The sequence below is a fragment of the Pavona decussata genome, unplaced genomic scaffold (genome assembly GCF_977016875.1).
Source record: "Pavona decussata unplaced genomic scaffold, jaPavDecu1.1 SCAFFOLD_133, whole genome shotgun sequence".
NCBI lineage: Eukaryota > Metazoa > Cnidaria > Anthozoa > Scleractinia > Agariciidae > Pavona > Pavona decussata.
In genome coordinates this window covers 3,274,941-3,292,483 of record NW_028145546.1, presented here as the reverse complement: position 1 = coordinate 3,292,483, position 17,543 = coordinate 3,274,941, and the positions used below count along the sequence as shown (strand labels likewise).

General features: G+C 39.1%; 2 protein-coding genes across 2 annotated transcripts; both read left to right on the top strand.

Moving 5' to 3' along the window:
• Positions 1-2,645: 2,645 nt before the first annotated feature.
• Positions 2,646-6,260, top strand: LOC146468274 (transmembrane protein 163a-like). Its single transcript, XM_085124957.1, has one exon. The coding sequence runs from the start codon at positions 3,614-3,616 to the stop codon at positions 4,394-4,396; it is 783 nt and encodes a 260-aa protein (XP_084981083.1). The 5' UTR covers positions 2,646-3,613; the 3' UTR covers positions 4,397-6,260.
• Positions 6,261-9,887: 3,627 nt separating this feature from the next.
• LOC146468273 (beta-1,3-galactosyltransferase 5-like) lies at positions 9,888-13,602 on the top strand. The gene is made up of 2 exons (XM_085124825.1): positions 9,888-9,954; positions 12,363-13,602. Exon 2 carries the CDS (start codon positions 12,391-12,393, stop codon positions 13,495-13,497), a length of 1,107 nt encoding a protein of 368 aa, XP_084980951.1. The 5' UTR covers positions 9,888-9,954; positions 12,363-12,390; the 3' UTR covers positions 13,498-13,602.
• The last annotated feature ends 3,941 nt before the right edge of the window (positions 13,603-17,543 follow it).

Genomic DNA, 17,543 nt, shown 5'->3' with positions numbered 1-17,543 from the left:
TAATTATTTTTGAGAAATGCGTGGTGACCCCAAATTCTCTTTTTGAAACCAAATAGCCCTTTTTAAGATGTGCTTTTCCTGCATATCAAAAGGTGCGCAAAAATATCTTATTACTAGTTTTTCGTGCCATCCCAGGATGCGCAAAACATATGCGCAGTCGGTTAAAGGGGGACCGCCCTCACTCGCCTATACCTCTCTTGCCATTTATTGTTCCTTCTTTCATCTCTGAATTACAACTGACCAGGCCCACGGCAAATGGAATCCACTTGTTTCTACCGATACAATAATAGAGACATTTCATATGTCTTATCCGAGTGACATGTCATTAAAAGCCGAGCTTTTCAGACAGAAATTCTCAAAGCGTTAACAAATTTGTAGATCATCATTTTTATACGCAATCAGGGATAGAATTCTTAACTCGGAAGATATTTACAAACGATTTTCGGAAAACTAAACTCATTCGGAAAAGTCTGATCGAAAACAGTAACTGAATACAGTTGTTTGTCAGCGATCCTTCAAGCCAAGGCTGCGAAAGGACAAAACAGTTTGCACAACTTTGCCGATTTTAGACTTTGGAAAATGTTCTTTTAACCCTCTCACTCCAAAGAGTGCCATATGGCACAACAAGTCATTGCGTGCCCAATATTGGGTCAATTTGCATCAAATTTGGACACCAAACAGGTCTTGGAGAGATCTGCACAATGGAAGCATAAAATCTTACCCCCTTCCTGCATAAGACATGATTAACCACCCCTCCATTTTTTGTAACTTTTTCCTCTCACACTTTTAAGACCAAGTCACCATTTGACAAGAAACTATGTGCTGAGATCTGCAAATTAAGCTATAGTTTCAGTGTATACGAGAAGAGAGATGTATTTTAGGGTTAATATTTTCTCGTTTTAAACACTTTTCATTCTTTTCTGTTACTTCCTTTGTCTTAGCTGGAATGATTTATGATCTCTCAGAATGTCTCCTTCCGTGGATTGTTTCATTTGGCAGTTGATTTTTCAATACCTTGGACCAGAGGACCTCATCAGGCTGTCATCAGTGTGTTATGCATGGTGGAAGATTATTTTTGGTGACCGTGGAGCGGTATATCGCAAGTTTGAAAAATGCAGGGAACTCGACTTGGCAAACACGGGAAATCTTTACAAGAAGATGCCCCTTCGGTTCTTCCACTCAGTAAGAAGACTAAATTTAAAAGGTACTACGATATCAACAGGTGATTTTGGAAGAGTAACGAGAATGGCCCAACGTTTACGTTCTCTCAACATTGAAAACTGTATCAACGTCGACGAGTCCTCGATTTTCAAGGCAAAAGACTGTCTTTCTCGCCTCGAACGCATCAATATTACTAATAATATGCACTTCAGTATTCGTGCAATTGCGTGTCTCTGCTCATACCGTTCCCTAACAGAGGTTTGCGCGAACGGTATTCTTCTTGATCACACGGACATGTTATTCTTGGCGAAGACTTTTCCCCGTTTAAGGAATGGAGATATTCAGCTGGAAACTGACAGAACAGGAGATGGTGACTACTATTTCGACATTGTGGATATTGCCACCGAGGATGACATTTTTGAAGAGTTATTTTAAATTTATTCTGGCTTTTTTACTTCTTTTATTGAGAAATTGTTATGTTTTGGGAGCCGCTGGGACAAAACACGCGCGAGCGAACATTCGTTATAGTTTCCCGCCAAGTATCGGACCAATAATATTCGGAGGATGGAAGTAGACTGTCAAAGTTGAAATGAAGAAGGACAGACATTATTGGCGGGACCATGATGTAAACAAGAAACGTGTATTTCCGCACATACGATTGCGTTAAAGTTTTCGCTATTTCAAAGTGTACAACAAATGTAACATGCCGTGTGAAATTCAGCCTTGTAATCATAGTTTTAAGCAAATAAATTTCAGATTTACTGTTTGAATTTCGCGCTTATGGAGAGATCTCCAATGAGCTCGCTTACTTTAATTGGATTTCCGGTTTTTTTTTAGCTAAATCTCTAACGGCTCCTAGAGCCGCGGGTCTATTGTTCTCGCTATAGCTCTTAGCCGGAGCGCTACTTAATTGGTGTATCACAGTTGGGGTAGGGGTTCACAGTTGCCGTTTTACAAAAATACAACATTTCCCATGGGAGTGAAGAATATTTCAGCGGCAGTTCGCGTAGTATTCATATTCATTTGCACAGGAAGTTTAATATTCATAAGAATTGACTGTTTTGACACTAGTTTGTGAAATACAGTCTGCTATTTACCCCGAGAGCTGTGATTTTCTGAAATCATTGTCAACGGAAACGCCGAGGATTTTAATTTGTGGAGATCTGTGAATGTCAAGTCGCCATGTTTGTATACATAATAATCACGACTAATGAATAGCGATTCGGTTGGGAGAAAATAACAATGATCAATTATTATTGAACGGAGTTGCGCATAGATCCGGACTACATTTGTTACAAGGCTATAATGTTATTTCAATCTTTTCACTGCGTGATCTGGAAAACTGAGGAGAAATTATTGATGATAGTTCTTTTAACTTTTTTTCCTGTGTGCGTACGGTATCTATTTTCACACTTTATCGTGCGAGGTTTTAGCAGGTCTTTTTATTTCGATTTTTGTCTTCGTTTTCTTTTTTAAGTTTTTGGCTTGCTTGCGAGGAAAACAAAACATTTTAGCGTAACTAAAAAACCCTTTGGGACAGCATACATTTCACCCGGTCATTTGTCCAACTTGCAAAGCCGGTCATTTTCCTCACTATACTTCTGATAAGCCCTCGGCTTGTTCAGTAAAACACTTTGCAGAATTGACTAATCAATTAGAGAAAGGGATTAATACCTCTATGCCGAAAACAAACTTGATTATTACGGGGAAAAATACCCCTACTTCACAACATTAGTCCCGTCAACGTATTTCGATTCAGTTACCTGTTCTTTGCTGCTCAATTTTATGAAAATTAAAAACAGATCATGATGTCCATTACAGTTTATTCAGGCGAGCAAGACAAAGAGGTTATGTTGATTCTCTTGCCAAATGAACAAGCTCCTTTTCTTGAAATGTTAAATAGTAATAAAAATGTAGTATTTGAATTCCTTTGTCGCAAAAAATACTTTAAAATAAACAACTTTTGTACGCGTCATTTCAACTTCGAGACAGCCCTGTCACTTTTCTTTTCTTATGCTGATCAGTTGTTTTACTTGTTTTAAATGCTACCCTCAAGCATGAGGTGATAAAAGCAAACAGCTTAAATCCCAGCAACTTATCTCGTATCCAAAGTTTATCGACGAATTTTTTGAGTCATATACGCCGCTTCGTTCGATGATTACTCTGCAGTTTTTCATCTCGGAGAACGGCGTATACACTCAGCGGTGGCTCACAACAAGAATTATATATCAGGTTAATACAGAACATCCGTGAATGGGACGATTTATTGAATGGACGGTATTGTATTGAGTCAATAGACTACAGAGAATTATCAGTTTGAATTCCGTCGATTAAGCTGGACTCGAATGTGTTCTACCGTCTTTTAGAGTACATTGTACTCACTCGACGTTAACTAGACTGAAAACTGCCGCGCAGGACAAGGTTCTACGCTAGAAGGCTAGCCTCCACTAAAATGGCAAGCTGTAACGACTCTCCAACCCCTCAGAGGAGCCTCGCAATGGAAGCATTCACCGATGATGAAGACGACAAACAACCGCTGAAAGACAAACACTGCGTGTCATACTTAGAAGAAACCAAACCTCCCACCAAAGCATTTTTGCCGCTGAAATTTCGTGAGAAATGGAGCCGCGCGGCGCTCTTGGTGTCCATCGCGTCGTTTATCGTCACGATAACCTTCAGCATAGTCTCCTTCGTAGCATCCCAAAGCACCGACAGTTCATCTATAATGGCTAGCGCATTTGACGGACTCCTCGGGTCTTTCAACTCGCTTGTTGTAGCGTGGAGATTCAGAGACGTTCTGAACGGCGACATAGCACCAAAGCGGGAGAAAATAGCCACCCTTGGTATTGCGGTGACTTTTCTGGGTAGCGGAAGCGCTACCATCGCGATTGCGGTTCTTCGTCTGCTGGCGAGAGATTACCCAGAAAAGCCAGACGAACTGATTATAATTCTCGGTGCAAGTTTGGTCTGCTACTTCAACCTCGCAGTCGTTCAAGACTGCATCGCTAAGAAACTTGAAAGTCCATCATTACGTGCGTCGGGGATTGATTCTTGGCTTGCCGCCGCAATGTCGGCTGGTGTGCTTCTTTCTACGTTTACTTACAGGCAAGTGGGAACAAAGGTGTGGTTCTTGGATCATTCTGTTGCCATTTTGATCGGCTTTCTATCCCTTATTTACGGCATTCATCTTGTGATGGACATAGCACTCGGAGGGAAACTCGCAAAACTTTGCTGATTGGAAATTCACCTTGGAGAGAATTTTATTTATAGCGTTGAATCACAAACGCTTTAACTTGTGGTGATCATAATAAATATATTATCGTGTAGATCTACTTGCTTCTTTTTTGTCCTTGTTTGTTTTATTTGACTGTACTTCTTAAATAGCATCTCATTTCATCGTGCACATTTTGCTTCTAAACCTGGCTGATTTCAAACGAACTTTCAGTTCAGTTCAGTCGCCCTTTTCCGAGAGCAACAAAGAAAATAGGAGACGTCTGCACGCAGGTTAAGTTTTGTTGTAGAGTACATGAGGTTGACGGATGACTGATCAATCCGAAAAAAAAATGAAGACGTCGTCTTCCGTATGGCCGTAAAACTTCATTAAGCTATCTCGTTAGTTGCAATGCGTGCCTGTTTGCTTGTTTTGGTTTCCCTGGTTTCTGTAAACATCAAAGGAAATATGGCTGGCGTTTGGTTCAATGTTAATCAGCACTTTAACTAACTTCTCAAACTCATTATAATTCACCAAGACAAAACAAAGGAAATCGCTATCGTGAAGGAGGTTTAACTCGGACAGACAGACAGATAGATAGATGATAGTTTAATTTCAAAATTACCTCTCAGCCAGTTGGCTAAATTTCGTCACTTACGATTTAAGTTTAAAATTTACCACTAGAATTTACCACCGTATAACTGGCAAAAAGGTCGCGACTTTTTTAATGTGTACATGTTTTGGATGAAACTTCATCCATCCTCGGTACAAGTAACAGAACACGCTTGATACATATGCATGCAAGAAAAGAAAAAACCTAATTACAACCTGACAATGAATGTAGAGCCGGCGTATAACTAATTACAACGTGACAAAAAAAAGGAAAAAATTTAGCCGGCTAATTACTGCGTGACTGATATTAATAAAGGAACACGGAACAAAAAAAAAAGAAGACAAGCAAAACTAAATAGCCAGTGAAGAGATCAGACCTGAAAAATTTGCCTGTTTTGTGAGCCCCCAGGGTTTTTGCCAACGAACCTTGATTTTAAGCCAGAAGAAGGTTGAGGCGGTGCCTAAGATGGAAAAACAATCTTGAAAACAAAGCTCGGCAGTTTCTCGAGCTTTTAATTAAGGTAATGTAAAATGTGGGAGGTCTTGTCAGTGCAAGGGTGCTTCCGGATTCGAGTATCGAGATACCAGTTGGTCTCGCCAACATAACAGGTACCACAGCATGCGCAAGAAAACTTATAAACTACACGAGATCGCAGTGACTTGGACATAGTATACGTATCTTTCAAACTGAACAAGTTCCTTAATTTATAGGGGAAAAAACCAACTTAATGAAGAATGTTTTTGCAAAACCGGCGCTGAACAATACGCCTGATTTCATTTTACGTTGAACTATGTTCGAAAAAGGACCGGCAACGAAAGGTAATTAATAATAGTGGGCCGATGTTTTGCTGTGGCTGATAGTGGAGGATCGTTGTGTCTGTAGGAGAAAGGGACTTGTTGAGATAATATTTGACGACATTGTCTACAATGTGTTTCCATAACAACATCAAATAGCGCACTAATATTTTAGGTAAAAACGTGTTTCCATCTCGCAATTATCCGCTAGGTCCACAACTGATCAATCAATGGAACAATGGTATCTCCCAAGCTCTAGGTTCCTACTGGGGCGGGTTTCTACGCAATTTTTACTAATTCCAGCACTGGTGTTCTGAGAGGTCCTAGCCTTGGGGTGCAGGACCACAGCATTGTGATCCGGATAAACCAAAAAGCAGATAAGATCTTGACAGAGTCTTGGGCGTACAACCGGGACACTGAGGTTAGTGACTATCATAACAACTATATGCATTCACCCCTGCTCGTCTCATGGACAAGCTGTTTCGATTGAAATTGGTTCATAAGGATTGATCCCTCGATAACAGTGTGTTTATTAGGTATGTCAGCATAGTATTATTGCCAACAGAGGGAGAGTGGTAGATTATGCCAGTAATGATACATGGGATCCCTCAAGGTAGTCCGCTTCTAGGCCTCAGAAAGACCCACAAGGCTTACATTTCGTGGTCATGCAAGTGATCTAACGTTTTATGTTGGGTAAAGTTTTTAATTAAATGTAAATATCGAATCCGCCGTGGATTACTGAAGTTCGATTCTTTGAAATGAAGTGACACCCAGATATCTGAAGGGAATCACTGCTAAATCACTGCTCACTGAATCACGGCTTACATTTCGTGGTCATGCAAGTGATCTAACGTTTTATGTTGGGTAAAGTTTTTAATTAAATATAAATATCAAATCCGCCATGGATTACTGAAGTTCGATTCTTTGAAATGAAGTGACACCCAGACATCTGAAGGGAATCACTGCTAAATAAATGCATTCGTGTAACCATGTTTCTGTAAACTAAGATGCTATATCGGGCTTCACCTGGTCAACAGTGCAACGAACTTCATCTATTTTGGGCGCCAGAGACATGGTGTTTACCAAAAGTAAGCCGTTAGATAGGCCGAACTCGCGCTTGTCGGAACGGGGAAATATTGCTGTTTCGTTTTTGTTTCTAGTGTTAATTAGTGTACACGGGCCAAAGGTGTCATTTTGAATATTTACCCTTTTAATTGCCAAATGAGCACTTATGGAGATGATGTTTTTGATTGTACAAAAGCCGATAGAACCTCAGTTTTCTCCCAATATCAATTAGGGATGGGATCGGTCAAGTTGCTTTTCCCGACCAGCGCGATATCCACGGCGTGTAGGGCTTGATCTTGAAATCCCCAGGCTTGTCAAACGACGCCAAAGGTAAGGACAAATCGGTTTCGAACAAACTAACGGAGAAATAGCTCTTAGAAAACATCTTGAAAACGCAAACGCCATTAGACCTCCAATCTATAGTGCATTTACGTGAGTGCAGAATATGAAATTTGAATCTGAGGACCGAGCAAGATATAAGTAAGGATAACGTCAGGAAGTAAGGTGTGCTGCGTGCCTTTAAGAAGCTAGTCCGCTTACAGTGAAAGAGGTTTGGTTATAGCATAAAATTTGGAGAACTTTCTCCAAGAATTGTTACTTAGTAGTTGAGTAACTATGATCAAACATTCGAAACAGTGCCTTTCATTCGATTTCGAAAACACCTCGAAGTTGGCCAAAACAAAATAAAAAAGAAAAGAAAAACAAACCAAAATACATAAAATAATAAAAGCGGCTACCCTGATTTTTTTTCAACCTACTTCTCATATTGGAAATCAGATTAAACAGTCTTCCTCATATTAATTTGATATATTATCTCGGCATGTTGTCATTTTAGTGTACCGGACCTTAAAAACGTTCCCAAAGTTAACGACTGGTTCAGTCTTTTATGATCGTTACATTCGTATAAAGTTTTATTAGCCCGCCTTGGCCAAAGCTTTGTTTGTTTTGGTTTTGTTTTTCTCGTTTCCTAACAGTACACAGCTAGTATTTCAACAACTAGTAGGGAGTCGCCTTATGTTTGACTGAAATTATTAAACAGTCGGTTCGAGGGCTCGTTACATCTTATTGTTACTGTCTGTGTGTCCCTAGTGGGTAGAGCCGGCATATAACTAATTACAACGTGACAAGAAAAGTACAAAATACACCGAACTAATTCCTCGCGAAGCGAGGTTAATAAATTTGTCGGGCCGAGCCGAGCTAAGCCTCGCGCATTCGAGCGAAAAATATATTTATATAAAAAAGGGAAAAAAAGGGAAGGTTGCTAGGCAGCAACAGGTTGCAAGACAGACTAGTGTCAGGCGCACTTTGTTGGAGCAAAATTTGCATACATCGGGAAAGTTTTGCTTTTATTGCCGGATCAATTTTCAACTGCAATGTTCATCAATATTCACTGGATGGAAATATCTCTGCAGAATCTTTTCCCTTTGTTCCAGAAATCTATTTTTTTTTTTAAAGATTGCATTGAAGAAATTTCACTTTTTATGGCCGCGGTAAAATAATTTTTCGTGGGAAATAAATTCATCGAACACGACAGCGCTACACGTCTGTTGTACATTTGCTGCATGGTGTCAGAAATAGATTTCAACCGCAAACTAACCTGCAGAACTACGAAAACGATCTTGTCTAAAAGTACACGCGAGTGACCACGAGTGACCACGAATGACCACGAGTGACCACGAGTGAGAATAACATGAAAATAGTAACTGACGTCATAATGACGTCATTTTTATCAAACAGCCACTATTTAACCGCAAATGACACTAAAGACATTTCCGAGAGACAGGGGAGGTTGCGGATGCTAAGAAGGGGGGGGGGGGGGATCTAAATTAACCGCATTTCTTTACCATTTATTCCAACCCCCCTCCCCTTTTGTTGACTTTGCCTCTTCCATGTCTTCGCGCTTTTTCGACTGTAAAATGTTATTCCCGCCTTTTCTATTCTTCCCCACCCCCCTTTATCCTGGTTTGCTAATGCGAAAAGATTTTTTCAGAAAAAGAATAATTGAGTGCAAAATATGTATTAAAGGAACTTTCTCATACTAAACTAAGATTAGTTTCATGCTTCTAGCATGAAAAGGCTGTTGTTGGTGAAACAGCGGTGGTGGCGAAAAAATATCCATCGAGTATAAATAGGTATAATGAACCCGGTTAAAATTCCCACGCGCCCATATAAGTGGACTAAATGTAAATTTGGTGCACGCCCCAACACATGCTAGAAGCATGAAACTAGTCTTAGTTTATTATGAGAAAGTTCCTTTTGCGGTTAAATAGTGGCTATTTGATAAAAATGACGTCATTATGACGTCAGTTACTATTTTCATGTTATTCTCACTCGTGGTCATTCGTGGTCACTCGTGGTCACTCGTGTGTACTTTTAGACACGATCTACGAAAACACCATGCTCATCAAAATAGTTGCCATGATCAGAAACCTTTTAATCTCCTCATTTGATGCTACAATACGAGTAAAGAGGGCTTTCCACCCAGCCCTAGCTTCGCTAGGCTTTGCGAGTCACGTCTTTCTAGTTACGGTAAGAAAGGAAATGGAACAGAATATATATCAGTATTGAGAAGACAAACAAAACTAAAGAGCCAGTTATACAGATTGACATTTAAAATTTAAGAGTGAACGGTCAGTAAAAATCGAAGAAAATTTAAAAAATGTGGCCACGGTCAAAAAATCGATTTCGCTCATACTTTGTCAGTTTGAAGGCCTAGGTAAGTAAGTAAAGGATATCGATATGAGGTTAGTTTTTTGAAATATTCCATCAGTAACGGCATATCCGCCGCAAATCCCCGCGCAAATCCCACCGACAATAGAAAAAAAAGGAACAAGACATCGTTTTTCTGTATGCCTGTGAACTTGCCCAACAATCAACTCTGGTTTCAGATCAAGAGAAAATGTTCTCTTGTTTCAGATGTAATGTCTCAGAGTTATGGGGTTTGTTTATTTAGAAAACGAAGCAATATTTGCTTTTGCGTGGAAACAATTAATTCTGATTGGCTATCGAAGGATGACTGACAAGGCTTGTCGTCATATTGTTCCAGGTTGTTTTGCTATCAAGTTATTTTCTATTTCTTCAGCAAGTTAACCGGGAAATCTGGCACATCGGTAAGTAAGATATTTTAAAATATGACTTATTTTTAAATCAAGGGAGCCACGGCAAATATCTATTTGTTATTGTAGCCAAGTCGCTCGTGCCTAACACAGATCAGAAAGCGTGTGAGATTTAATTTTGTCAAACTTTGATCGGCGTTCATGCAAAAGTTCTGCTAGATCCTAAAGATTTAAAACCGTACACCTAAAGATCAATGACTGTGCTGTCTTTTTTTTTTAAAGTATCAGAGGATTTGAGACACTACCGCTGAATTTGGATTATTTTAGACTTTTGCGTGATAGAGAAAAGTGTGTCTACTTCATCCGAGCTTAGTTCGCTCACAAACGAGCAGAGATGAAAATAATTAGTATATTTTGACTGAGGAAGAATCAATGTATTAGATTATACTAAAGAAAGATTTACAGCTGAAAGCTGAAAAGCGTAAATTTCGGGTTCTCGCGCGGTGAAATCTGATATTCCAAAAAACTAACCTCATATCCTTCACTTACTTACCTAGGCCTTCAAACTGACAAAGTATGAGCGAAATCGATTTTTTGACCGTGGCCACGATTTCTTTGATTTTTACTGACATTTACTCTTAAACGTTAATGACTAGTTTGTTAATTTTAATCAGTCAGTCTTTTACGATCGTTTATATTCGTTTAAAAGTTTATCAGACCGCCTTGCCCAAAGCTTCATTTTCATTTTTTATTCCGCCACTAACTGAAATTATATTGTTAAAACTTACGCCAACACTAACGCTATATGCCCATTCTGAAGACCGTAATGTTTCTTTGTGTTTAGTACAATGAACTTCTTGCAGAAAGTAGATTGCGTATTTTTTCATTTTCGACAACTGACCTAAAGGTTTCACGCCTTTCCATAGTATTTTATAGAGACACTGTGAATGTGACGGTGCCAAATGAGAGGTGTTATCGATCTGTCAATCCGTTCTGCGAGGAAGAGGATTAATCAAATGGAAGAAAGATCCTCGCAGTTACTACGCAACAAACACCAGTTGCGAAAGGATTAAATGTGAAAAAATATAGGACGCACCTTGTAAAACCGAAAGGTGATTCAAAACAGTATCTAGATAAGTAGGCTTTACAACAAGAAGAACTAACAACAACCACAAAAACAGGCATAAAACGTCCACCAAGCAACAATATGTATAAAAGTACAGGTAAACAGCAAATTCTAGAAGCAACGGGGGTAATCTAGCTAAATAAGCTAAATATACACTTATCGCTAGGTTGATTCGGTTGGTGGCAGACGAAATTCCTAGTTCTGGCATATTGTTAATATGGAACGTATTATTGCCGATGATCCATTTCCAAAACATCACCAAGATGTTAAAAAAAAATTTAAAACAGAAAGGCCGCGCCTAATTTTTATACCTACTTCTCACATTGTAAATCGGATGAAATAATATTCCTCATGTTTGATATACCTTATTAAATTCCTGATAATTTTAGCCATTTTCGCGAAATTTAAGACTCGCGAAAAAAGATTGCGCGAAGTTTAATACCATATCATATAACCAATCAATAAGAATTTTAAATGTTTTAAGCTAACCGGGCCTTGTGGTGAATTGTTCTGAATATTAACTTTAACAAGCTGTCCTTGAAAAAATCTTTCCGGTCTTTTTTACTACCAGCACTCTACCTCCTATTCACTGTTTTCTTCAGCTTGTGATTCGGCCCAAACCTCTAGTTTAGTACAGTCATCAAAGTTTCCATTTGTAGGCTCCTTGTAGTTAGAATGAACCAGACCTTTGTGTCTTTCCAGTATTTCCTTATTCTTTGTTGGTGACAAGTTCCCTCAGCTCAGGGTTTAAGAAAACAAAACACTGCCAATCGCAAAATTTAACACACTTTTGCTCTAATTTTTCTTGTAATCGCGAAAATTAATACTTGCGAAATTCGGCTCCCGAATTTTCGCGAAATTAAGTACGCGCGAAAATTAATAAGAATAAGGTATTAGCTCGGCATGTTGTCATTTCAGTTTACCGGACCTTATAAACGTTCACAACAGTTAACGACTGGTTAAGCAGTCTTTTACGATCGTTACATTCGTATAAAGTTTATTAGCCCGCCTTGGCCAAAGCTTTGTTTATTTCGGTTTTGTTCAGTTTTTTTTTTCTCGTTTCGTAACAGTACACAGCTTGCTATTTCAACAACTAGTAGGGAGCCACCTTATGTTTGACTGAAATTATGATCAGTCGATTCGAGGGCTCGTTACATCCTGAAGCTTGAATTATATTGTTACTTTCTGCAGGTTGTCACTATTTTGGAGAGGTGATTATTCTGAGAAGTGAACGATATCTATGTTAACTATTTAAAATAATGTACTTTAATATCTGCCAACAGGAACTGATGAAATACAATGAAATGAACTTGTTCTTTCATGACTCCCTTTCCAGCTCTTCTTAAAGTCTCCACTGATCAAAGATGTCCTTCAATAGTCTGATACAACTTCTCACAACGGTGAGGATTGTTACGCGGAAAAAGTTAATCATCAGTCTTTTGCTGCTAACCGGAGTCATCTCAACCATCATATCTAGAACAATGCTGAAAAAGGACCTTTATGCACTGATAAGTATTAAAACTGTACATGTCAAGGATCTGCTAAACCAGAAAGCCGCACAGATTGGATTGCTCAACAAAAACAACAGTCCCCTCGCTTTAGAAATAGAGGTTCTGACTTCGTCACCAACCAAAGAAGAAGATCTTCCACATAAGACGTATTTAATATCTCGAGAACAATGCACCCAAAAGATATTTCTTTTGATCATGGTGTTTACCAGCCCTGCTTATTTTGACAGAAGATCAGTCATTCGCAAAACATGGGCAACTGATCCAACCATGAAGACAAGATGGAAGACCGTGTTTCTTCTCGGTCAAGCCGCAGGTAAAAGCGTCCAGAATGAATACTTGAAAGTTGAGGGAATGATGCACAGAGATTTAATACGAGGAGCTCAAGAGGAACATTATCATAATCTCACCTTGAAGACGCAGATGGGTCTAGAATGGGCGTCAAAATACTGCGATTTCCAGTACCTACTCAAAGCGGATGACGACGTATTTGTTAACCCTTATTTGCTGATGGACTATCTACGAAAGCCTAACACACCTAAAACAAAACTTTACACGGGAGCGTGCCGGTACGGCAATAGACCTTTTCGAGGAGGGAAGTATGGAGTATCTGTGGAAGAGTACAACAGAACTACATACCCGGGCTTCTGTAATGGTCCAGCATATGTGTTATCATCAGACATGGTCCACAAGTTAGTGGAAATGTTTGATGTCAGCAAGAAGCATTTCAAACTGGAAGATGTTTACATTGGCTTGCTGGTAGAACAAATGGGTGATGTGAAAGCTGTGTCTCACTCCTCATTTCGTTACTCAGGGCAGTGCAAACTTTACCCAGATACTTTTTCTCAACATAGAGCCTCGGTACAATGCATGGAGGAACTTCACAACCTAGCGATGAAAGACACAATCGATTCAGTTCGATCTTACAGAAACACTGTCAATAACACTGAACAGCTGAATTGAAACGTGGATTTGTTTGTTTCACCTTCGAGGATTGATGGGTTAACCAAATCTGTAGCGCTCCTATTTCTTGTCCAAGCTATAATGTCCCACTTTAGCACGCGTTTTTTTTTTTGCGGAGCGGGGGGGGGGGGGGGGGGGGTGGGGGCCAAAAACATTTCTTCAAGGCTTTCCTGCTGAAGGAACTGAATTAAGCACAGGAAAAAGAATCAAAGGAATATATTGCACACTTATAAAGAAATTCATGCACCCGACCTGAAAAAAAAAAATTCGGCCGCACTATGTGCAATTAAGGCATCAAAGTAAGGATGAACTTTATTTCACTTCGGTAAATACATAAGGCACACAGAGTGCTACAGTAGTTAGACAGAGCTTAAAAAATATATATATACAGTGAAAAAAAAAGCATAGAAAAAATACTTATATCCCTATCTATAGACAACGGGTGGGTAGCGACAATGAAGGAAGAAAGAAATTATAGAAAAAAACACTCATGTTCTAATGAATAGACAATGTAATGTAATAGAAAAGTAACCGGTGGGTAATGACAATGAAGGAAAAAGAAATTATAGAAAAAACAAACTTATATACTAAAATCCCAAAGTCGAATGTTGAGCGAGTACCAAAGGCACACCAATCCCGCCAAAATTGAACTTGAGAATTCGACCCGGGAATTCGACTTTCAAGTTGATAATTCAACATGAAATGTTACGTGTCAATATCCGTGTTTAGCAATGAACATTGACGTAAACATGCTAGTTCACCATAACGTAATGTTCAAACTCTCAATGTTGGTTGTTCAGTTATCAGTGTACGTACAAATCCCACCAAAAATCCTATTGAAGCGCTGTTGGGGAAGGGACGAGGAATTTTGTAAGGCCTAAGCAACTTAGCAGAGTAGCCTAAAAATACCAACCAATATGGGGGAAGAACATGAACTACAGTTGGACAGTGCGATATCGGCAATTAATGATTTAGTACCGAGAATAGACAACCTGCACGACCTATCCGAAATTGGTTCGATCATATTACGTTTGGACTTCATACGATAGGATGCTGGTGAACTTAGAAGTACCGGATGATGTCGAAGCACTAAAATCCGGAATCCGGAATCCGGAATCGGAAACTACAATCCATAGAGAGAAATATTTAACGTTGAAATATATGACTTGGGGTAAAAAATACGGAATAAAAAAACTTAAATAACTCGTTGGCATGAAAGAAAATGCTGTTTATAAAGGAAGCAATGTCTTACGGGACAGGGAGAGGCAACGTGGATTGCTTCGGTCCGTACAGATGGCGGACTCTCCAATTAAGAAGCGGTAAGTTACCTGAGTGCATACTTTCTTCCTCTTTTGTTTCATCCATTTTCCGGATACCCCGTTTCGACTTGTTTTGAAAAAAGGCTGTTAAATTTTTCGGAAGGTAGCGAAGTGAAACTACAAGTAGAGTGAGGGAAAGTTCAAGGTAAGTCAGCAATTCGGAACCGAAGCGCGCTAGAGGAGCAAAGTCTGATAAAAATCATTTGTTGGATTTACTGATTTTATTCCGGGTCGTAAATTATTTATTTATTCTATATGATTTACCCACAAATCTGAATAATTGTCGATCTACCGAGTTTGTCATGTTGCCGTAAGATGTTCGTCATATTGTGGGTGTTTTGCTGCGTCATTAATCAACCTGCAAACTGATAACAGATCATTTGCTGGCCATGCAAAATGAAACCTTGTGAACGCAATTTACTGTTGGTGATATTAGTGGTCTCTACAAATCTTAATACAGTTTCAAAGCAAAAGATAGAGGCCGTTTATAGACTATCAAATTAATTTTCTTTACTTCTTGGGCGATCATTTTTAAACAGGTGGAACCCTCATTTTTCATCGGCTGGAAATAATGACTTAATTTTTTCTCTGGTGTCACGTATCGAAATTAAAAATATAATTTTTTTAGCCGTTTAATAGCCCTTTTCACGGTTAATGTTTTTCATTTGCATTACAATGTTATCCGACGTGGATGCGAGGCAATTTAGGGCTAAAACTACAAAATAGCCCGAAATTGCCTCACATACATGCTAGATTTCATTGTAATTCAAATGAGCAGAGTTAACCGTGAAAAGGGCTATTGTTTAGTTTCCGTATTGTAGTTTCCGATTCCGGATTCTGGATTCCGGATTCCAGATTTTAGTGCTGCCATTGATTCTCTGCCATGACAGTGAGACTCCGGCTTGACCATGTGGTTTGCAGGCGAGGTTCCTTAGTATTTCGGTGAATTATCTACTTGAAAGTGGAATTCTCAAGTTCAATTTTCGCGGGATTGGTGCGCCTTTGGTAACTCAACATTCGACCTGGAGATTCAAACGTCATCTTTTGCTGACAGCCCATGTGCCAAGACCATTGTTGATATGTTAACATGAATGTTGATGGATAAAGTTGAACGTTGAACTGTCACTTTGAAAGTTGATGCCCAAAGTTTCAATCTTTGTGATACAAAGTACAAAGTTGAAGAGTGAAATATGATGTTGATGTTTGCCAAATTAATTGTCAAACTGCCAAGTTGAATGTTGTTATCGACTTTGATTTTTGGCGGGGATGGAACTCCATACATTTTCAGGGCAATTCTGAGAAATAAGAAATGTTTAGAGAAATTTAAGAAGTCTAATGTCATGAAGTTTAAAGTATTTCTAGTAAAAGAAAATCACAGTCAAAAAGCCCCAGACTCATATGTTTGCCCCTCTTGCTCCTCGCTTTGCTCATTCCGGTTCTTTCTTTGGCTGCGACGAATTTGGCCGCGGACTTTAGTTGCCTCCTTTGACTTTTCCGCTGCAGCATAAAGTCTTTGCTGATCAATGGTGGTGAAACCAGAATTGCAGTGTTCTCCCACTTCCAGATTTAGCCCTCTCAGTACAGTTTGCAGGGTATTTGAAAGTCCTTAGATTGTTAGAAATTCTAATATTGAGTTCAAGACAGTTCCATAATTTAGGCCCTAAATATCTAATAGAATTAAAACGGTTACATTATTGGGTTGTCCTACAAATGCGATTGTTATTGTCCTACAAATGGGAATTGTTATTTATTATTCTACAAATGGGAATTGTTATTTATTGTTCTACAAATGGGAATTGTTATCACTGTTCTACAAATGGGAATCGTTATAATAACACCCACGACCAGTATTAAAGGAGAAATCATTTGTATTGTTTATCTTAATGATTATCTCACATTCTACATTGTTAAAAACTGACCAGTCACGTTTAGGTCTTATTGTATAAAGTAACCATGTGGGAAAAATAAAGGATAGTTAGTAATGCATTCTGTTGTAAACGAGTTATGTTACGTACAGATGTGCCAGTCTACAATCAGTGAAACCTTGACCAATACCAGGGTCAACGAAGATTTAGTTCACTGAGCTTATCTCCTCGAGTATCGCTATTTCTCGTGTCATCAAGCTTTGTGTAATAGCCTCTCCTTCATTTCTGAGGATATTTTCAAGCGCCAGCCATTTTGAACAATTTACACGCGGTCGACTAACTTGACGATTGGGAAACCGTTGGGAAAATGTCCGGACCTAACAACTTGGCCCCATTCCTAGATTACTGAGCCTAACTTGTTCAAAAAGGCCGCCATTTTGTTTGTTACATTTGTCTGTATAGCGAACCAGCCGTGAACTGCTACTAAAAATAGTTCGCAGGAAAAAAATACAGGGGAATGTATGGAAAGTTCAAAACACGACTGGACGCTTTCTGGCACTGCTAAATCCCTCCAATTTTTTTCTTAAAATCCTTTTCCTAGTGCCAAAAGTTTCCAATTCATGAATTTTTCAGAAGCGATGTTTTATGAAAATTATTTGACATCGGATTTCCATACAAGCTTGCATGTTTGCCTACTCGTCAAAATGGCGTCGAAAACCGTGATAAGGCCTATTCTCGCTACAAGCTGCCTCCGTAGCCAAGTTCCTGTCAAATTTCTGGCGCGCACATTGGCTAATTTTTATTGTCGAAAAGAGTGGGCAGATGACAAGTCGGAGAGCTGACGCCGTCGGCGAAACTTTTG